Consider the following 24,118-nt stretch of genomic DNA (forward strand, 5'->3'; position numbering starts at 1 on the left):
TCTGCAACCAATGAGACACTCGAGGACAAGATACACAGAAAGGGAAAGGGACAGGTCCCCCCTAGATGGAACCATAAAAAGGACTACCACGGATAAAATTTAAAACGTCGTCAGCCATGGAGGCATCGTCGCATAAAACCAAAGGCAACGTGCCCGGGAGATTAAAAGTCTGCCGGAGGATGCCCAGGCGGGGACACTCCAACAAAATGTGGGCGACCGTCAACCGGGACCCACACTGACACAGGGGGGGGATCCTCCTGACGCAAAAGATGTCCGTGCGTCAGGTAGGTATGGCCGATGCGGAGCTGACACAGGATGACAGAGTCCCTGCGAGAAGCCCGCAGGGAGGACTGCCACACATCGGTCGTCTCCTTGACAGCCCGCAGTTTATTCGGAGAAGTCAGGCTACACCACTCATCACGCCACATCTGAAGCACCTTACGGCGCAACGCCAGCTGCAAATCACGAGCCGGGAGGCCGATCGCTAAAGTGGGGGCGTCGACCGCCCCTTTGGCCAGCCTGTCGACACGTTCATTCCCCGGGATGCCAACGTGACCTGGCGTCCAAACAAAGACCACCGAACGACCAGAGCGGGTAATGGCAAAAACAGACTCCTGAATAAAGGATACCAGAGGAGAAGAGGTATAGCAGCAGTCGATTGCCTGGAGGCTGCTCAGGGAGTCACTGCAGATGACGATGGACGTACCTGAGCAGGAACGCATATGCTCAAGAGCGCGCAATATGGCCACCAGCTCTGCAGTAAAAATACTGCAGCCAGCCGGCAAGGAGCGCTGTTCAACATGGGCAGCGTGAGCAAAAGCGTAGGCAGGACGACCATCCACCAGGGAACCATCAGTGTAGACAGGCTCACAGCCTGAAAATGAGGCGACGAGCGCAAGAAAACGGTGACGGAGGGCCACATGCGGAACCGAGTCCTTGGGTTCCCATGCCAAGTCCAGGCGGACGGACGGACGGGTCATACACCAGGGAGGCATGGGTGCACAGGCCCGGAAGGGCGGCAGAAGAGGGAACGACCCCAGTTCCGACAGCAGGGACTGGACACGGACAGCAATGGAAAGCCCAGACCTAGGTCGCCGGTCGGGCAGAGGGAGGACCCTGGCAGGGAAAAGCAGGCGATGATTGGGATGGCCCGGTGAGCAATGCACGTGGACAGCATAGTCGGCGAGCAGTCGGTGGCGGCGAATCCGCAGCGGGGGAACCCCGGCCTCCACCAGCAGACTATCCACGGGGCTCGTACGGAAAGCACCAGTTGCAAGCCGAACCCCACAGTGGTGTATGGGGTCCAACAACGTCAACACTGAGGGCGATGCAGACCCATAGGCCAGGCTCCCATAATCAAGCCTGGACTGCACAAGGGCTCTGTACAATCGCAACAGCGTGCTGCGATCTGCACCCCAAGACGCATGGCTCAGGCAGCGGAGGGCGTTGAGGTGCTGCCAGCACTTTTGCTTCAGCTGAGTAATATGAGGAACCCATGTGAGCCGGGCATCAAAGACGAGTCCTAAGAAGCGGCTAGTGTCCACCACTTCAAGTAGGTGACCGTCGAGGTAAAGTTCCGGATGAGGGTGGACCGTCCGACGCCTGCAGAAGTGCATAACTCGAGTCTTGGCCGCAGAGAACTGAAATCCATGAGTCAGAGCCCATGATGCCGCCTTGCGAACGGCTGCTTGCAGCCTGCGTTCGGCGACTCCCGTAGTCGTTGAGCTAAATGAGATGCAGAAGTCGTCGGCATACAAAGAAGGAGACACCGACGACCCCACAGCTGCAGCCAGACCATTAATGGCCACTAGAAATAAGGAAACGCTCAATACCGAGCCCTGCGAGACCCCATTTTCCTGTATATAAGATGAACTACAGGCGGCACTGACTTGCACCCGGAAAGAGCAGCGCAATAAAAAGTTTTGAAGAAAAGCTGGAAGCTGACCACGAAGACCCCACTCGCGCAACGTAGCAAGGATGTGATGCCTCCATGTTGTGTCATATGCCTTCCGCAGATCAAAAAATACAGCAACGAGATGCTGACGGCGGGAAAAGGCCGTACGGATAGCAGATTCCAGCCGCACCAAATTGTCCGCAGCAGACCGGCCCTGACGGAAGCCACCCTGGGATGGAGCGAGGAGACCGCGTGACTCAAGGACCCAACACAAACGCCGCCCCACCATACGTTCGAGCAATTTGCACAAAACGTTGGTTAGTGTAATGGGACGATAGCCGTCCACTGCCAGAGGGTCCGCACCGGGCTTCAAGATGGGAACGATAACACCCTCTCGCCATTGCGACGGGAACACGCCCTCGCTCCAAATGCGGTTAAAGATGGTGACGGTGTGTCTCTGGCAGTCCCTGGAGAGATGCTTCGGCATCTGTGCTTGGATGCAGTCCGGTCCTGGCACTGTATCAGGCCAATTGGCGAGGGCAGCGAGGAATTCCCTCTCGCTGAAAGGAGCATTGTATTTTTCAGAACGACGTGTGTGGAACGATAACGGCGTCCGCTCGGCGCGCTCCTTTAGAGAGCGAAAGGCAGGAGGGTAAGTTGCAGTCGCAGAGCTCGTAGCAAAGTGCGTGGCAAGGTGGTCAGCAATGGTGGCGGCGTCCGTGCAGACAGCGCCGTCCAGGGAGATTCCAGGGACACCCATAGGGGTCTGGTATCCATAAATCCGCCGGATGCGGGACCACACGAGCGACGGGAAGACACGGGAGCCCAAGGATGAAATGTACCTCTCCCAGCATTCCTGCTTACGCCGTGCAATAAGACGACGGGCCAAGGCACGGAGCTTCTTAAAGGTGATGAGGGTCTCCAGAGACGGGTGCCGCTTATGACGCTGGAGAGCCCGCCTACGGTCGCGAATAGCCTCAGCAATCTCCGGCGACCACCAGGGGACAGACTTCCTCCGAGGGAGTCCAGAAGAGCGAGGGATGGCAGTCTCGGCCGCAGAAATAATTGACGAGGTCAAGACACGGACCACCTCGTCAATGTCACCCTGTGGGAGAGAAGCAATGGTGGCAGCGGAAGTAAAAGCCGGCCAGTCAGCCCTGTTGAGAGCCCAGCGGGGCAGGCGCCCAGAAGAATGACACTGGGGCAGTGACAAATAGATGGGAAAATGGTCACTACCACACAGATCAGGATGAACTCTCCAGTGAAGGGATGGGACAAGTCCGGGGCTGCAAAGAGAGAGATCGATGGCCGAGAACGAGCCATGGGCCACACTGAAATGCGTGGGAGCACCGGTGTTCAAGAGGCTAAGGTCGAGCTGAGCCAACACATGCCCCACAGCGCGACCACGGTCATCGGAGACAGTCCCACCCCATAGAGGGTTGTGGGCATTGAAATCGCCCAGAAGCAGCAATGGCGGCGGGAGTTGAGCCAGCAGCGCAGCCAAGACATGTCGGGGGAGTTGCCCATACGGAGGAACGTAAACAGAGCAAACAGTAATAGCCGGCGAGAGCTCAATCCTGACAGTGACTGCCTCTAAAGGTGTCAGAAGGGGTACTGGTGAGCTACAGACAGAGTGGTGAACAAAGAGGCAAACTCCACCTGAATCTCGTTGACAGTCAGCGCAGTTCTTATAGTATCCCCGATAACCGCGAAGTGCAGGGGTCCGCATTGCTGGAAACCAAGTTTCCTGAAGAGCAATGCACAGAACAGGGGAAACACTCAAAAGCATCCGAAGCTCAGGCAGGTGGCGGAAATAACCGCCGCAATTCCACTGGAGAATGGAAGCAGGAAGGGACTGGGAGGGCGTTAAGTCCACTAAGAGGCAGACGGCGCTGCAGAGTCAACGGCCGCCACCGAGCGAGAGTCAGCTGTGTCCATAGGAGAGGTCCCCGAGGGTTCCGTGAGGGCGAAATCCGCGGCAGAGGCGAGGATCTCCACCGCATCCCCAGAGCCAGAGCTATTGACAGCAGGCGGTACTGAAACTGCCGGAGCGTCCTTCTTCTTGGACACGTTCCGGTCCTTCTTCTCGCGTCTGTCCTTTGGCTTAGAGGGCTGGGAGAGTTTCTCTGAAGGAGCGTCGGAGGCTGACGACGACGCAGAAGCCCTACGACCAGCAGGTGGATGAACCTTCAGCCACTGGCTGACATCCGGCAGGGTAGCAGAAGAAACGGAAGAAGGGAGGGCCCCGAGGGACCCCTTCCGCGAGAGAGGAGCCGGCAGAGACGACGCCGGCGGAGATGACGCCGGCAGAGAAGGGGGAGGGGGAGGGATCGAGCAGATGTCACTCCTGAAGCATGTGCGGGGGGAGTGACAGAAGGGGGTTTGCCCCCAACTGCTAAGGGGGCAACAGAGGAAGGCTTGCCCCGAGACACAAGGGGGGCAGACAGAGATGGACGGCCCCGAGGGCCAACTGAAGGCGGCACAGAGGAGGCGACAACTGCCGCCCGCGAGGGCGACGATAACGTAGCTGCAGCATAAGAAGTTTGAAGAGGGACAGGATGCAACCTTTCAAATTTCAGTTTTGCCTCGCGATAAGTAAGCCGGTCCAGGGTCTTAAATTCCATAATCTTCCAATCCTTATGAAGAACGGGGCAGTCCGGCGAGCATGGAGAGTGGTGTTCCCCACAGTTGACACAGACAGGCGGAGGCGCACATGGAGAATCGGGATGAGAGGGGCGTCCGCAATCTCGACATGTGGCACTGGATGGGCAACGGGAGGACATATGCCCAAACTTCCAGCACTGGAAGCACCGCATCGGGGGAGGGACGTATGGCTTGACGTCACAACGGTAAACCATTACCTTGACCTTCTCAGGCAATACAGCACCCTCGAAGGCCAAGATAAAGGCACCGGTGGCCACCCTGTTGGTCTTGGGTCCTCTGTGCACACGACGGACAAAATGCACACCACGTCGTTCCAAGTCAGCTCTCAGCTCGTCATCGGACTGTAACAAGAGGTCGCGATGGTAAATAATCCCCTGGACCATATTTAAGCTACTGTGGGGAGTGACGGTAACAGGGACGTCTCCCAGCTTATCACACAAGAGCAACGCCCGTGACTGGGCTGGGGAGGCCGTCTTGAGGAGGATGGACCCATTCCTCATTTTAGACAAACCCGCCACTTCCCCAAACTTATCCTCCAGGTGTTCCACAAAAAACATAGGCTTTGTCGAAAGAAAGGAGTCACCATCAGTCCTGCTGCAGACAAGGTATTGTGGTACATAAGGCTCCTGCTTGGCACTAGATCTGCGTCCCTCCCATGGCGCAGCCAACGAGGGGAACGACTGAGGATCATATTGTGCAGCATCGAATTCAATTTTGCCTCGCTTAGAGACACTGGTGGCAGTGCGACCACCAGCTTGGTGAGATTTATTGCGCTTCATTGCGCCACATCCGCCCAGATGCCACCTACTCCGAACGAGGGCTCTCCCCAAGGGCGCCACCCAGCCAAAGCAACGGGTACCTGGCCGATATCCCATTGCCCGGAGTCCCCGTGCCCCAGACAAGATGGGCACATACTCCTTGGCATGCATGGGGAGGAAACAGCTCTGGCATCTGTAGTGCGATCCCTGCGTGGTCAGGGGGCTACCACCAAGAGGGTACATGACGACCCCACCACAACGGACTGGCCACCGTGCTGGATTTTAGGTGTTGAAAGGGTCCACAGTTGCCGTGGGCGCTAAGAAGGGGATTGCGCACAAGACGAGGAGGCAACCCAGAAGACATGGGGTGTAAATCCCTCCACACGACAATAGATAGCATGCAATATGGAGGTGCACGATGGACCAATAGAAAAACACCACATAAGGCGTCCTTCCCCAAATGGCACTCACTAACAACGGAAATTTTGAAAATGGCAGGTCAAACCCAAGTGGGGACCATCACATAAGGCCGAAACTTTGAAGACTCCTTTTAGTCGCCTCTTACGACAGGCAGGAATACCGCGGGCCTATTCGTACCCCCGAACAAGCGGGCTTGGTGGGTCTCCTTGGAGTACTCCATTTGTTTGCCTTACTGGTTCAGACAGGTTGAGGTTGTCCAAATCCTTATCTTGTTCCATTCATTTATGGAGTTTATGATCCTCGTCCAGACGCTGTCTCTTCTCAGGGTTTAGTCGAGCATCCTTTTTACTAACGATCGATTGAGGAGGTCGAAGGCCTTTGTGAAGTCTATGAATACAGTTTACTATTTTTGCTTCTTATCTATGCTTTCCCATATGTTTTTTAAAAGCAGCTCCACTGCTGTGATAGTGGATCTTTATTCCCTGAACCCGAATTGAGATTCTGGGAGATGATCTTCAAAAGTGAGTCTTATTCTTTCTGTGATTAGTTTTGTGAATACCTTAAAAGGGTTGTTTTCCAAGGCTATTCCTCTGTATTTGTTTGTGTCCTTTGGGTCGCCCTTTCCTTTGTACATTACCCTTACTATTGATTTTCTCCACTGGTCTGGGATTTTTGCTGTTTCAATGCACTTATTACAAAGTTTTGTCCATGTTGGTGCTAGCAGATGGGTTGTGTCTTTAAGGTATTTGTTGTAAAGCATGTCCGGTCCCGCTGCTTTCTTCCTTTTTGTTGATTCAATAATGTTTCGGACCTCATTTGGAGTGAGTGGGAACCAGGCTGGCATCTCTTGTGGTGTGAGCTGTTGACTCGCTACCTGTGCTCCTTCTCTACCATCTTTGTTGAGAATGTCTTTGAAATGTCTCGTCCATTCTTCCATTCTTATATAGTGTGACTGTGCCTGCTTTCGGGGGCAGATTCTACATCTACATCTACATCCACATCTACATCCATATTCTGCAAACCACCTGACGGTGTGTGGCGGAAAGTATCCTGAGTACCTATTATCAGTTCTCCCTTCTATTCCAGTCTCGTATTGTTCATGGAAAGAAGGATTGTCGATATGCTTCTGTGTGGGCTCTAATCTCTCATGGTCTCTTCGCGAGATACACATAGGAGGGAGCAATATACTGCTGAGCATCTCTCCTGCAGAGTCTGCCACTGGAGTTTATCTATCATCTCCGTAACGCTTTCACGATTACTAAATGATCCTGTAATGAAGTGCGCTGCTCTCCGTTGCATCTTCTCTATCTCTTCTATCAACCCTATCTGGTACGGATCCCACACTGCTGAGCAGTATTCAAGCAGTGGGCGATTGCAATGAATGGGTCTCTCCTGGCTTCTTCGGCTAGTCTTATTCCCTGTGTGCCATTCTCTTCTCCCTTGTTAGTGTTTTGTAGTATCTTCTTTTCTCAGCTTCTGTTTGTAGTTGTGAGTGATTATCTGTGTCCGTTTTTAGTCAGTGTAAAGTTTGGAGTACTTTTCTTTGCTGATAACACTCTTGATCGAACCATGGTTTAGCTCTTCTCACTTTTCTTTACTTCTGAAAGTAACCAGTGAATATTGAACATGAATGAGCACTTGCACTAGCATACTGGGGCTTTTCTGCATCACATACCAGCCAAATACTGTGGACAGCCACCTCCCCAGGAGGGCGCGAGTAAAAAGCTCACAGCAACATAACTCACCAAACTGATTACAAGCCTAGCTTCACACAGCTCCGGCTGTTTACATCTTCGCATTACACAGCCCCCAAGGCATCTAACAAGTGCCAACCTCGCTGGTAAACCATAAGCCTATTGCGATAGAGTACAGTAGTCAATGCACCATTTTCTTATGCCGAGTCACATGACACTCAGTGCCATGCTGCTATCTCTCTGCTCTAGTATATTTAAGCCGCCACTGGACCATTCAGTGGCAAGTACCACTCCGGGCTTTGTGCCAGCTGCACCACCAGCCCAACAATCTAGTACTTTTCCCTCACTGTGAGCACCTGCCACTGAGGCTACGGAGGATCGTTGCCCACGGCTTCCAGGTGTGTAATCCCACAAGCAGCTGCTGTCGTCGAGCCATTGCTTTTGACAACTGCCAACACCGAATGTCCCAGGCACCCACTAACACTCGACGTCCCATCATCCTTGGCCCCTTTGCTCTGCCGCCTATTACAATTTATTGACTACTTCATGTATGTGCACGCTGAGCAACATCTATGAGAGATATTTCTGTTTGCGCTTTAGTAATATGGACATTCAGCCACAGCCAATGTATTTGAGTTCTGTTCTAATATCAACAATAAACAGTTGTGGCAGCTGCACATTTAATTGCTTCTTAGCACCCTTAGGTCACAGACACAAAACAAACATAATTTCTACCTTGGTTTTTTTTAATAATTTAACAATATTCTTATATTTCAAAGAACTCAATTTACTTTTATATTGAGTTATGAACTGAAGAAAATATTTTCCAACAACTGACTTTTAGAGCAATAGTCTCTTTCCAGCTGGTTCAATAGTAAGCTATCTAGAGGAAGCATGTTTCATAAAACCATGACCCTAAAGTTTCATATTTTATTGTATTATTCCAAAATCTTCCCCACGAGATGTTTAGTCAACAAAAAAATTACAGAGAAACAAGAACATGACCAAAGCATTTTCACGTTACATGTGCCATCACAATCAACTGTTCTCTTCCTGAAAGGATCAGATACTGACTTATACATGTTTATGCTAACACTGTATCAAGAATCTGGACACTTTCATAGGCTTTATTTAACTCTGAGAAAATATCAATAGCAGTTGCTTTATCAATCACAAAGGAATGTCAATGTCTTGTCATAACCATTTGTTTAGTAAAAGACCAGTATTTAGCTATAGTTTAAAGCTCTTTGTTTGAAACTGCATTGACAGTTTCATCAAAGCAAGAAGAGAAATGTGCTCCTCCAATATCATCCACCCACTGCTTTTTAAAGCAAGAAGCTAAATCATCACAGACTAAATAGCTTGTCTTTGTCTTTGAAAGGATGAACTCAGAAGAAACATTTCCAAGAAACATTGGCTCGTATGTATCTTTATTATCTTCACAAGGTAGATCAACAGCTAATTTCCTCTAATGATTTTCAAACACCAGATTAACTATGCCCTTGAAGCAGTTTGTCTACCACAATGAAGATGAACTGATGGTGTAACTCAGAGTGATGAAATTTCACCATCACTGCTCCATAAAGGACGAGCTGAAGACAAATACAGTTGTGAAGAAATAAGTTTCACTTTATGTCATTCTCTCTGCTTCCCAGCTGAACCATGCTGCTCTATAGCAAAAATGCAAAGTTGTCTTATATTTCGCAGATTTAACTACTGCTGCTGATGTCAATGTTTTTACATTGTTTAATACATTAATGTAGGGTTGTCTTACATTTACAGATGAAGCTTTGACTATTGAGGTTTTGTACAAATTTATTTAGAAGAATCCTGAGGATAGGCCATATCAAAAAATACTTGTGTTTGAAAAGGTTCGAAATTTCTTGATACTCCAAAGCGCTCCATACAGTATCAACCTTGTTCGAACAATGACGTGACATTTGAATCGCGGAGCTGGTCAACAGATGCACGAGAAACTATGAACTAGCCACAACAACAATCTAATGTTCTGCTTAAAAATTGACAATATGTGAAACATAGGAGGAAATAACATTACATTTTATCAACTTACTAACTACTGTTTATTTCAACAGGTTTGCAATAAAAGTTCACATAAATACATGTACGCTGCTTTTTAAGTAAAGTTAACACATTCAAAGGTGAAAATTTTGTCCTTCAAAACCATTACCTGATTCTGAACCTAAGTCAATATATTATTTGGTTATGAAAAAAATTACAAAGTGGGTTGCAAATGATAAATTTGCTCGGTGTACATGTATTAGAATACCATAAAAATTGCTAACAGCTCTTTATCATCTTTAGAACAAGATGATTATATTCAGATGAAACAAGAAGGAAAATTGATCAAGAATGAAATCACTAACGAATGAAATAGACCATATTAAATGAACTGTAATTGCTATGGCGAGAATAAATTACACTGAAAAGACCCACTGTGGAGATTGTACAGACATCACCACATTGTGGGATGAGGGAAAGTTCGAGAACTGGACTGAGTAGTGATTGCGAACTTTTATTTATGTATTAGCTGCTGCTGTCACATATGATCTGCAACCTAGAAGAGATGGCAGTCCATGTTTCCCTGTTGCCCAAGCATATCATTAGCTACATAAAGTTGGAGGGGGAACAGTGACTCTGTTTGGCTGAGAACTACAATGAGTGTGGGAAGGGGAGCATTGAACAGGCAGAAACTTCATCGTGCAGCCAACCATGAGAATGTATACTGCTTACTTTGGCTTTTTATAAACATCAACCATGTTTAGATTACAGTTTGCCTTAACCCATACACACTCAGAATTGAAATGACATTAATATTAGACAAATACTCAGCAACAGCATACATTTCTGTAAGAGACGCTAGAAGTCTAGATGGGGCCAAAAGCATTCTTAGGTGTCTCATGCAGTAATGTTGTCGATGCTCATCATGAGGTATGACAGAAACAATTGGGGTCTCTCAGCTGCTGGTTCCACATAGCCAATGGGAGAGTTGCAGGCAGACAATACGTTTGGAACACGAGACATTGTAACATCCTCATGTCCGTAAAAAAGCAAAATCTGCTGTGTGTTCACAAAAAGACAGCTGTGTTCTCAGGTCCCACAACCTCAGAAATCGCAAAATGTTCAGTATTAGCAGCCAAACATTTGTGGCAACAAAGATAATACATTTCACAGTTCTTTTTGGATGATGATGATGATGATGATTAAAAATAGTGATACCACAGATGATAGGCTAAGTGAACAACAAGGCAGTGAGTGAAGACAAAAATTAATGTAAATAATTTATTTTTATTTTATCTCTCCCCCTATTATCATAATGTAGACAATAAATAAATGGTATTAATTTAGAATAAGTTTTTAGACTCAACCCTTACATCAATAAAAGTTTGTAATTTTGATTCGTCTGGATATGTTAAAAAAAAAAAAAAATTCTCAAGGAGCCAGTTAAAAAAAGGAGTGAGTCATCATATACTTGGGTATATACGGTAATTTTTATAGACTTAAAAAAGCACACGACATCAACAAAAAACTTTATTTAGTGTGTTAGAGGAATTCTGATTCAACAGAAAAATGAGGGAAACCCTTAAACAAAGGCTGACACACAACATGTTCTTGCACAAAATAGCTGGAAAAAACAGTCTCAAAATATATTAAAAGACAGACCGTGTGGAGCACAGATACCAAGGAGAGAAATGCTTGGAAAGATCAAAAGAACAGATAAATTCAAATACTTACGAGAATGGATCAGCCCAATGGACCTGATAAAGTGGCAGTCAAACGAAGAGCCAGAAAATTACATCTTGCTCACAAACTAACACAGAACAGGCACAAATTATGAGTGATATCCCACAAGGCCAAAATCAGGAGCTGTAATTCAGTAATAAAACCACAAGGACTCTTTGCTTCAGTGTCTTATTTTAAATATGAAAGGGGACAGTTACAACTACTTGAAAGGACGGAAAGGAAGATTATCAAGAAAATACTGGGATCCTAGAAGACTACTGACAGAACTTGGAAGAAGAGGAAAAACAAGGAGCTCTACAAGCGTACCGAAAATGTCGGACACAATGCAGAAACATCCACTGAAATTTTACGGACAGTTAGCAAGACTGCACGAACACTGCACAAACAAAAGGATATTCAATTGCATTATATCATTAACTGCCTGCAGTCGGCCGAATTTGGAAGGCAGAACAAGAAAACTGACTTTACAGACCACAATTGAAAAACAACATTGAAATTGCACTATCTGAAAAATACTGACTTTTACTTATTTTACAGTCCATTTTCACCCCTGTCATCTTTTTGGGTATTGTCGCTGTTTTTTCTTCATGTGTCTGCTGAGAAAATTTGAAGAGTGTTTCTGCATTAAGCAAGACACTGTTTTTCTTTACCCAAACATGTTTCAGCACTTTTTGTACTATCTTCACTGGGATTTTTTACTGCTCAGTCTTACATGTTGCTAAGAATTTATTTTTATGCTGGTGACATTACTAACACTGCACATTTACAGCCCGTCTACTACAAACTAACTGATTTCCATTTTTTCTTTTTTTGTTCAATCGAGATTGAAAACTGTGTCTTTAGAATGTTACTTGCAATTTTTAATTCTCTAGCCCTTTTTCCAGTATGTTAAAACAGTTGCTTTCTTAGTTGAAGTTTTGATAGTTTGACACATATTATAATTTATCTTGTGACAAAATAAATGTAAAATGTGTGGTAGTTGTAAAGCTATCGGCACAAAAATAATTTGTTAGCATCATGTAACACTGAACAATTAAAAAGACCCAGATAGCATAAAAAGCAGAAGGTCTCTCCAATTACTCATGGCTACCAAACAAAAACCTGTGCCCTCGCTTAATTTGAAAATGGCTTAGTAGCTAAAATGCAATACAAAGTCTGCTACAAAACCAAGCCAAGAACTGTGTCCATGAGCAGAAAAAATTCTTCAGAAAGTGAAATCCACAGATGCTAATTTCACCAGAACCATACGAAGCTGATGAAATGAATATTTCTGAAGATCCAGCCTAAATACAAGCTTGTCAGCTATTGGAATATTACCACTGAAATTTCAACAAATTAGGTCAACAGATAAAAAAGACATGCAAAATGAAAAATGTATTAAGTTGAAGATGTATTAATTAAGCGAATTGCAAAAGCTGCTGGACTTGATTCCACTGAACTGTGACAACCTAGACCAAACATAAAACATATTCATTGTTTAGACCACAAGCAGAGGATGAAGAAAATGTGACATTGAAGGGATTAGTAAATGGGTCAGTCCATGTCTAGGAACCAATATTAAAAAGTGTCCCCACTCAACCATCTCCAAATCTAATGAAATTTGGTGTGAAGAATCTACATGGTCTTTGAGGGTTATACACCAAATTTCAGTTCAGTATCTTCAGTAGTTGAATATTTAGGGGCTTTTAAAGAGAGGCTACCCACTTTCGCATCAAGTACGAAGGTGCAAATGTGCTAAGTTTGGTAGGTTTTTTTTTTCATTTCTAGCAAACATTTGGTCATGTGCTTTAATACACACAGACAACTTATTATGCTGAATCACACCATAACAAAAATTTGAGATTTAGCCACTCCTAAACATAGATTAAGCCTCTAAAGTGGCCAAAAACTTTGTCGTGTTATGTTTAGAGCCAAGGTTTGACCAACCATACTTTTCATATGGAACAATCACACCAAAAATTCAGAGTATTGTTCCTACCTACGATGTGTATATATAGATCAAATTTAATTAACATTGGATGCCTAGGAGAAAAGATATGCATCTTCAAAGTTGGCCAAAATTTTCTAAGTGCAAATTTTAGGATGTTTTTGGGAGGCAATATCTCAACTGTGCCTTGTTCAATCCTTTTTTTCTTGCCACAGCTGAAAAGTGCATGCTTTAAGCTTTCAGTGTTATATTGTTCAATTTTTGGATCTTGCATATTGATGAGTACGAATATTTATCAAATGTGGGGAAAATTGATTATCAATAAATACAAAAAATAAATTATGAAGCTGTAAATCAAAAAATGTGTAACTGTAGTGTCTTTTAATAGTATAAGATTTGCTTGTGGTTTAGGGACTGTAACTATGCTAATAAGAGTGTTTATACATTATTTTACAGTATAGAACATAAATATAATAAAGCATCAGAAAATGCTCTTAAGATTATAAAATCCAGAAGATCATAATGGAATGCTATGTTGCTTTAGAATGTTGTAACCCTACACTGCATGGTGGTGCATATATGCATTGTCACTCAGTTTCCATCGGCATTATAAAACAGCAATAGTTTTTTAAGGCTCTAGCCACATAGCAGTGATACATTGCTGAATCACCAGTTTCAATTATTGCTTTTATTATCAGCAGTTTTCACAGTGTCAGTCTGGTGTTGACAGTGTACAATCTTAGTGTTGAGTACCGAGTGTTTGAATGATCAGTAATCATTGTTGTAGTTAAAGGTAAGCACTAAAACAGTATGTTTTGATGGCCTAATTTGTATATTTTACATCATCTCACCAGGATAAGCCCATCCCCTGAAGACATGGATGTTGTTGATGCTTGCTTTATTGTTGATACTTCATTATTATCACTTGGAGAGTCACCATTAGAGCTTCAACGGATCAGCGAAAGGGATTCAATGGGATACATAAAGCGCAAAGTTCTGAAGGCCCAAGGCAGCATTACTAAGGTAACCGCCACAGCTGCTGGTGCGAGCCAAGTAGAGATTTCTCGAGTACAAGGGGAAGAGTGCCAAAAATGTTTTTCCCTCACACGATCCCTGGGAGTATTTCTTTGGTGAAAACTGTGCCCTCTGCCACACACTGCTTGGTAGCTAGGAGAGTATATATGTAGATGTAGAAATTGCATTTAAGTTCAAATTTTGACTTTGGCTCCAAATAGCTGGACTACAGAAAAAAACTGCTAAAGAATTTGCTGTTTCAACTAAAATGGTGAAGATGTCTAGGAAATTAAATATGGAAGTTCAGATTTTGGCAACACCTGCAAACCAAAAAGGGAAAAAGCTCGATGATGAAGTAAAACAAAATGTTCTCACTTTGTTTGGAGAAGATGAGTTTTCTCATTTATTTCCATGCTATAAGAATTGTGTTTCAGTGAGAATAAACAGGAAAAAGATGCCCTTGCTCCTTTGTAACCTGAAAGAAATGTTCATTGCTTCTTGTAAGCAATATGGAAATCAACTGAGCTTCTCAAAATTTTGTGAGCTCAGGCCAAAATGGTGTACTACAGTTGATGCTTCTGGATCACATTCAGTATGTGTAATTCAAGATGACTACAAGGCTTTGAAAAGAAAATGTACGCAGTTTGAAATAAAAGGATTGTATACTGCAACATTGTGATGAATGTCCAGGAAAAATACAACTAGAGGGATTTTCTTAAAAGTGCTTTTAAGGATTATGACCTTGAGGAAACAATGTAATACAAGCAATGTGTCCATACTGACAGACACACATTGGAGACATGTCTGAGAACTGTTGAAAGTTTCATGGAGGCACTGATTTTGAAAGTTACTGGTTTAAGAAACCATCACTTTTTAACGTAACATTGAAGTTTATACCTTAAGCAGCTAAAAAGAAATCTTGCAGGAAATGAATTAATTGTATTAAAGGGTTTTGCTGAGACTTAACCATTTGTTGTTCAAGATGCTGTGCAAGGATTTCATTTGTCGGTCCATGTTACATCCATTTGTTATCTATTTTGGTGGCAAAGAACGTCAGAAGATTAGCATTTGTGATCAGCGACTGTCACCGTCATTGCTGTCCACCCCATTTAAATAAAGTTAATAGCATATTTAACGACAAAGATTGAAAACATTAAGAATATTTATTTCTTTGGTTATGGTTCAGCAGCTCAATACAAAAATTTCATTAATTTATGCCTGCACAAAAAGATTTTGGCATCACTGTCGAATGGAATTTTTTTGGAACAAGCCACGCTAAATCGCCTTGTAATGGCATTATGGGAACAGCAGAAAGACTAGCAGCCCGTGCTAGTTTGCAGAGACCCTTAGATAACCAAATATTGATGCCATATGATTTGTTCAAATTCTACGATGACAGTATTCCAGGCATAAAGTTTTTTGTGTATAAAAAAAACTGAAAAAAAAATCAGCCTGATCAAGCAACAAGCAGAGTTTCCAATGATGCTACAGTATTTACAGTAAATGTCTCTGAAGCAGATGAAGTAATTCCAGCAATCTCAATTGCAAGTTTACAACCAAGACAGTATGTTGCATGAATGTATGACAATTTTTGGTGGGTTGGAAATGTGTGTGAAGTTTCACATGAACAAGAAGATGTCCTCATCAGCTTTATGCACCCACATGGTTCTGCCCATTCCTTGCACTGGCCAACTGCTAAGGATACCTGTTGGAGATTCCTGAGCAACATATTTTCATGACTTTAGAAAGCACTGTCAACTACATCATCATCAACATCAGAAAGACAATACAGTCTTCTTCATTCTGTCCTTGACAAAATTGTAGAACTATTTAACCAATACTGGAGCTGACTTTAGTGTTTTTGTTTCACAAATTTGTGTTGTGTATTATACTTGTTTTACGGTATTTGTTAAATTAATCTTTGAAACCGGGTTATATCCTAAAATCAGAAAAATAAATGAGAGGACTTAATGAGCAAAATATTTCACTTTTCAGTCTTCTCGAAGTGCTAAAATAATAACTTTTGAAATGTATTCTTACCCATCAATATGCAAGATCCAGAAATTAAACAATATATCTTTGAAAGCTTAAGGCATGCTCTTTCCAGATGTGGCAAGACCAAAAAAGGATTGAACAAGACACAGTTGAGATATTGCCTCCCAAAAATATCCTAAAATTTGCACTTAGAAAATTTTGGCCAACTTTGCAGATGCATATCTTTTCATCTAGGCATCCAATGTTCATTAAATTTGATCCATATATAGACATAATAGGTAGGAATAATCCTCTGAAGTTTTGGTGTGATTGGTCCATATGAAAAGTAGCAGTGGTTGGTCAAACTTTGGCTCTTAACATGACAAATTTTTTGGCAACTTTAGAGACTTGTATCTGTGTTTAGGAGTGGCTAAATCCCAAATTTTTGTCATTGTGTGATTCAGCACAAAAATTTGTCTGTGTATATTAAAGCACATGACCAAATGTTTGATAGAACTTCTAAAAAAGCCCTCCAAACTTAGCACATTCGCGCCTTTGTATGTGATGCGAAGACCCTAATATTCAACCACTGGAAATTTGGTATATAGCCATCAAAAACAATCTAGAACCTTCACACCAAATTTCATTAGATTTGGAAATGGTCAAGTGGGCACCCCTGGTCCCCTCGATCTTGCGAAAACCCACACATGAAGATCATAATACAGACTTACACTATGTGATCAAAAGTATCTGGACACCTGGCTGAAAATGACTTACAAGTTCGTGATGCCCTCCTTCAGTAATGCTAGTATTCAATATGGTGTTGACCCACCCTTAGCACTCAAGACAGATTCCACTCTTGCAGGCATACGTTCAATCAGATGCTGGAAGGTTTCGTGGGGAATGGCAAACCATTCTTCACAGAGTACTGCAAATAGGAGAGATATCAATATCAGTCAGTGAGGCCTGGCACGAAGTCGACGTTCCAAAACAGCCCAAAGGTGTTCTTTAGGATCCAGGTCAGGACTCTGTGCAGGCCAGTACATTACAGGTATGTTATTGTCATGTAACCACTCCGCCAGAGGCCGTAGACTATGAACAGGCGCTTGATCGTGTTGAAAGATGCAATCGCAATCCCCGAATTGCTCTTCAACAGTGAGAAGCAATAAGTTGCTTAAAACGTCATTGTAGGCCTGTGCTGTGATAGTGCCATGCAAAACAACAAGGGGTGCAAGCCCCCTCCATAACAAACACGACCACACCATACCCTCCGAATTTTACTGTCGGCGTTACACATGCTGGTAGATGACATTCACTGGGTATTCACCATACTCACACCCTGCCATCAAATTGCCACATTCTGTACCATGATTTGTCACGCCACACAATGTTTTTCAACTGTTCAATCATCCAATGTTTACACTCCTTACACCAAACGAGGTGCCGTTTGGCATTTACCGGTGTGATGTGTGGCTTATGAGCAGTCACTCGACCATGACATTGAAGTTTTCTTACCTCCCATCTAACTGTCATAGTACTTGCAGTGGGTCCTGGTGCAGTTTGGAATTCCTGTGTGATAGTCTGGATAGATGTATATCTATTACACATTACGACCCTCTTCAACTGTCGGCAGTTTCTCTCAGTCAACAGACGTGGTCGCCTTTCGATCTTGTGCTGTATGTGTCCCTTCACATTTCCACCTCACTATTACATCTGAAACTGTTGGCTGAGGGATGTTTAGGAGTGCGGAAATCTTGCTTACAGACTTATGATACAAGTGACGCCCAGTCACCTGATCATGTTTGAAGTCCGTGAGTTCCGCAGAGTGCCCCATTCTGCTCTCACACAATATCTAATGACTACTGAGGTTGCCGATTTGAAGTACCTGGCAGTAGGTGGGAGCACAATGCACCTAATACGAAAAATGCATGTTTTAGGGGGTATCCAGATACTTTTGATCACACAGTGTAGAGTCGTGACTGTCAAAGAGATTCCAACATGGACTACTCACACACTGTCAAAAAAAGCTGCACCCAGAAGGACCCAACTGATCATCTGCAAACTGGGTTGCTATGTTGCACACCATCACCCACACTAAGAGCATGGCTGGGGCTTTGAGATCACGCACATCAGTCGGTATACGAGGACCTCAAACTACTTTCATTGAATATGACAACGAGTACTGTCACTAGAGCAGGTTGCCAAGCTAGACTAGTTCGAGAGGGGCCACACATCATGGTTCTGCACAAGACTGGGTGGTCCTATCGTTGTGTAGTGTGCCACTCTGGTCATACAGACCACATGTTCTTGGTAGAAATGGATATAGCAAAGCATGCTTGCATGACCTGGATGTTCAACAGACACCACCAGAAGGGAAAACTGATGGGCTGCCCACTACACACAAATAGTTGCAACAGGGGGCATTCAGTGGCTGTTCTGCCTGCTATGCAAAATCCTTTATATGCTAGTACATCAGGTAGGCAGTTGCATGATGCAGGGCTCACCACAAACTGACTATTATGCAACCACACACACTCACAACCCTGCGCCTACGTGCAACCCTGCAGTGTCGCATACATCTTGCCTCGTGTTGAGAACAGTGGACATAAGGCCTTGCAGGCTGGTGTAGGGTCCTCTTTAGTGGCAAATCCCTCTTTGCCTCAGGGGCAACGACCACCAGGTCCGTGTCTGGAGGCACAGTGGAAAGCACAACGGAGAGTTGTTTGTTATCTCCCATCAAACAACCTGCCAGCCTGATGTGATGGAGTAGGGATCAGTGTCCTATTGTGTCCATTCACTGCTAGTGTTCGTAACAGACTTAATAATAGCTGCACAGTATGTACAGGAATACCTGCAATCCATGGCTCTACCACATGCAAATGACCATGCCTATGCCCTACTTCAACAGAACAATGCTCATCCTCATACTGTAGCCACTTCTCAAAAGTCTTTGCAGTCAGGGGTACTCTGTCATGGCACCTCACTACCCAATCTCTTCCCGACTGAGAATGTTTGGGGTGTCACAAAGTGTAGCATCAGGATTCCACTTCCACCCACTAACCTGTGGGAACTAAGCGCCATGGAATGGAGCATAAGAGGACTACATCTGATGCCTGTACAACTACATGTGGTGACATCTGGATGCTTTTATTAACAAAAATATGGGACTGGAGCCATACTAACATGTACGTTTCGAAGCTTTGTAGCACATTAAACATTGGTCCTTCAATGTTGAAAGTGTAATCATGTCATGTGTGCCTATCTGCAGGACAACAATGTTGCACGTTGTCCTTTAACAAGATCAATGTGGTATTAGGCATACCTGCCAGAAACAAGCAAACGAAAGAGCTGAGAACAATTTAATCACTGGGTCCCAACAGAATCCCAATTTGGTTTTATAGAGAGTTCTCTACAGCACTGGCCTCTTACTGAGCGTGCATTTATTGCGAATCTCTCACTTAGCACAAAGTCTCATGAGACTGTAAAAAGTGCAGGTGACTGCTGTACATAAGAACAGATCCAAAAATTACACACAAATATCCTTATTGATTTGCTGTGGAATTCTTGAACATATTCTAAGTTCAAATATAATAAATTTCCTTTAGACAGAAAAACTTCTGTCCACAAATCAGATTGGGTTTAGAAGACATCACTCATGCAAAAAGGTTTCAGTTTATTTCGTGACATTCTGTAAACCGTAGATGGAGAGCAAAATGCAGATTCCATCTTCAAAGACATGGAACCCAGAACACTGCCTTGGGTGGTGAGACAAGGGTATCATCAGCAGTGCCACAGCAGAGTGTGAGGGGACCACTCTTGTTCTCTAAATACAAAAATTAACTGATGGGTAGTGCAAGAACCAGTCTGCAACTGTTAGTTTATGGCACTGTAGTATACAGCAAAAGCATAATTGGTAAGTGACTGTAGAATCATACAGGATCACTTAAGGCAGAATTTCTTTTTCATGTGATGAATGGCAGCTAGCTCTAAATTTAGAAAATTTTTAAATTAACGCAGATGAGTAGGAATAACGATCCTGTAATGATCGAATACAGTATTAGTGGTGCGGTGCTTGACACAATCACGTTGATTAAATATCTAGGCAGAACATTACAAAGTGACTTGAAATGGAATGATCACATAAGGATGATAGTAGGGAAGGCAAATGATTGACTTTGGTTTATTGGCACAATTCTAGAAAAGTGTAACTCATCTATAAAGGAGACCACTTATAGAACACTTGTGTTATCCGCGTGCTCCAGTGCTTGGGAGATCCCACAAGGTTGGATTAGAGTAACCAAAGAAATTCAGAGGTGTGCTGCTACATCTATTACCAGCTGGTTCAATCCATGTGGAAATGCTTCCTGAATTCAAACAGGAATCCCTTAAAGGAATACAATGTTATTTCCAGGAAAAACTACTGAGAGACTTGGAGAAATGCACGATACATATCATACTGTCTTGCAATACAATTTATTTACTGCTGGTCTTGATTATGGACATCACTCCTGACTTTCTGCTTCGTTAAGCCTGGATTACAGCGATAAATGTAATTATCTTACTTTTTAAGTGGGCAATGGTGTATGACATGTGAAGTTGGTACAATAGATATTTTTTTCACTGTGAAGACGGTCCACAGTTAAAACCAGTAGTTGGGTTGGGTTGATTTGGGGAGGAGACCAAACTGCAAGGTCAAAAATCTCAGCAGATTAAGGAAGGATGGGGAAGGAAGTCGGCCATGCCCTTTCAGAGGAACTATCCCGGCATTTGCCTGAAGCGATTTAGGGAACTCACGGAAAACCTAAATCAGGATGGCCAGACGTGGGATTGAACCGTCGTCCTACCGAATGCGAGTAAAACCAGTAGTTAATAAATGTACTGTATGACAGCTCTGTGTGTGTGTGTTTCATGCATTTTTCCAAGTATATCGATAACAGTTGCCTTAACAAATTTTTGAACTATCGAGGAAATTTAAGAGACCCCACATTTGCACCTAACTACAGAATGATTTCACTGTTGCATACATAAAAAAGGAGCGTGAAGAGAAAATAAGGCTACTATGGAGATAAATAGACAGCCATTTTTCCTTCGATCCATTTGCGAGTGTAACAGGAAAGGGAATAAGTAGCCATATGGTGGCCTGTGGATTATGTATGTAGTTGTAGATAGACAAAGGATGTCACAGTGTGGAGGATATCCTTGCCTCAAGGACTGACCATTGGATGACACCACTAGCAACATGGACACATTACTAAAACAAAAACTGAAACCCGACCTCCATGGAAATAGGGGAATTAAGTGGACCTGTTTGTTCTGCCTTCAAAAACATAAAACAAACCTGAAAATACCATGACACAGTAAAAAACAAAGATTGTAAATCAGAGAGATAAATGTAACTATGAAATGCAGCACAAAAATTTTCATGACACATACACGGTCTTCAACAACTTACAGCCAAACTTCCCCCTGCCCCTTAGACCTCAAGCCACACTACAGATCAGTCTGTGACAAAGTACTAGATTTAAAACAATAGCTTTTAGTCACCATACATTTGGAGGACACCATCTGCGCAACTCTTCAGATGCCATTGGTGCGAACTCTTCACTGAAATAAACCCATTATGTCATGGAAGAAATGTGTGTTTCAGGAAGTAGCCAAAATTTACAGGAAAAGGCTGTACAACTTTTGGCAAGGCAGAGAAGTAGGACTACTACTTACTGAGCAATTAGAATGAAAGGTCTCAAAATTTTGTGATTACATCTCCAATGATGTGACTACGTGCAGCAGTTTAACACTACATTTTAACATATGCCCATAACAAATCTGTAAAATAATTGAAATGACAGCAAAATGGATTTATATAGGCTACATATTTTGATGAAGAGTTCAAAACACTATTTCCGTGGTTAGCAATTATGAAAACAGATGTTATGCTCAAAATACATAGAATCAAAGACGAGCAAAAATTGTATACAGTAATTTTTGAAGCTGATCATGATTTACTTAGTTTCTGTCACAAAACATACAATGTTCTCACAGTCAGTCGCATTTCCAGCTCCTTTTACTCATTGTCTATAAGCTACTTTGTTAAAATACTGGCAGCAGTTGTCACAACAAAATCATTTAATCCGTCCAACGAGAAAAAGGGTCATGTACAATGGTTTCTGATCTTCATTTGGGCCTATTGTATCTGAGAGATACTTCTGAAAATGAACCCAGCACTTACTAGAAATTACTCATGACAGCTGATGAAAGTTCATGCAGGTACCAATTTCATAAAAACTGAAGATGGCCAAACATCTCAACATTTTCGAAAGTTGGTCATTTGACAACTGTATACGAAAAACCAATAGGGACACAGGTTGGGGAGAAATGGAATGGGGAACTGAGCTTCTCTTTTGAAAGGTCGTATTAATAAAGAATATCTTACCTCCTGTCACCCTAAGCTGGTGATACTATTGGGCGAAATGTAACGCAAATTTAAAAGAAGCGCGAAAGACTGTGAGTCTTTAGTGCGTGTAACCCTCAGGATTTGTAGTTTCGTTACGCTAAAGTGAAACATCACATGAATTATATCTTCACGTATGGGCTTCCCACTAAAAACTTCTCTCTTTGCGCACATCGAAATTAGTATCATAACTGTATGCAACAATTTCAGTATTTTGAAACACAAAAATTACAACAGTCTTCCCCTTGCGATGTAAAAAACTGCTTTCCTTCAATGTGTTTCTATGTTCCAAGACATTTTACACGGCACTTATAATTTTCGCCGTTCCTTACTACATAGACCAACTCCAAAACAAGTAAGCACTACCAAATTACTTACCCCACTTTTGTCGCACTGGCTTTTCTATTATGCATCGCATCTGCACAAGTCTGACGGCATAAATATGAGCAAACTGCTTCGAGAAGTCTTTCGCCTTATAGGTAAACCTGGCAGATAAATTTTTGTAATCGCATTCCTTCCGAGAATAAACATCTTCAATATGGTCATTACCCTCATAGGGTGCAGACAACAGCTTCCCCACATCATCTAAATTCTTTGATGGCTCAATGATCATCATAACAATTACAATACTCCACTCACAGTAACAACAAATCAACAATCATCTCTCGGCGCCAAACTCAAACTTACGGAGTTTAGACGTATATCAGAAGATATTACACTCTACTGTAAGCAAAGGTCATTCACAACGTCGGCTTACCAGAGAGCTAAAACTTTCATATCAATTCTAGTATTTTTCTCAAACCTCGTGACAGCCACCTTGCATTTGGAAACATGTTAGTAGCCCTGTGATCTACTGTCTATTACATCAGTCATAAAAGTTAACCCTACGGTCGCTGCAGACGTAGCTATGCGGTGTTGTCCTCCGATTCGTTCTCAGTGACGAAAGTATATTAATGGGCGAATCAAATATTTTAAACAATATTCTTGATCAGATTTTCATGGCAAACCGCTGAGAAATGAAACAATAGGAAAACTGCTTCCCAAACATATCAGAAAATCTTCATTTATTTGGTATCTGAAAAATATACATACAAACACATCCTAAAATATTACATCAGTAATTAATTTTCCAAGAGGGGTGTATAATTCTTTTAATTGAGTTTACTAGCTTTGTAACGGGTGGACAAAGACAGTAGGACCCTATTTGAAAATGACTTCTTTGATGAAGCTCAAAGGAAGAATATAATTGTTTACTCAGCAACAAATGCAATCTGCTTGTCAGACACAGATAGTTACAGCGTTACCCCTTAGAGGAAATCAGTTAGAATAATTAATAACTCCAGGATAAACGTTGTTAAGAATAGTTTAGAAGAGATGATCTGGGATGAAATTAATAAGGAACTAAATACTGATGTAAAATTTAGTCAATTGCTTTCTGTATACACCAGTAGGAAAGGACATTAAACGGCCATGTAAGAATCCAGGATTACTAAAGGGATCGAAGTATCTCGTGAACGCAAAATATAATTGTATTTCCTGGAGAGATCAAGCAAAGCACATGCA

At 43.2% G+C, this 24,118-nt stretch overlaps 1 protein-coding gene across 2 annotated transcripts in view; it reads right to left on the bottom strand.

Moving 5' to 3' along the window:
• The window catches only part of LOC126354047 (DNA polymerase delta subunit 2), a 123,725-nt gene extending 100,404 nt beyond the window's left edge, over positions 1-23,321 (bottom strand). The window contains exon 1 of one of the 2 annotated variants that reach the window (XM_050003393.1): positions 22,934-23,321. In XM_050003393.1, coding sequence (XP_049859350.1) covers positions 22,934-23,171 — 238 coding nt within the window. In that variant the 5' untranslated portion in view covers positions 23,172-23,321. The remainder of the gene's footprint in view (positions 1-22,933) is intronic. The other variant, XM_050003392.1, reaches the window with a different exon arrangement.
• Between the last annotated feature and the right edge of the window lie 797 nt (positions 23,322-24,118).

This window comes from Schistocerca gregaria, chromosome 3 (assembly GCF_023897955.1).
Source record: "Schistocerca gregaria isolate iqSchGreg1 chromosome 3, iqSchGreg1.2, whole genome shotgun sequence".
Lineage (NCBI taxonomy): Eukaryota > Metazoa > Arthropoda > Insecta > Orthoptera > Acrididae > Schistocerca > Schistocerca gregaria.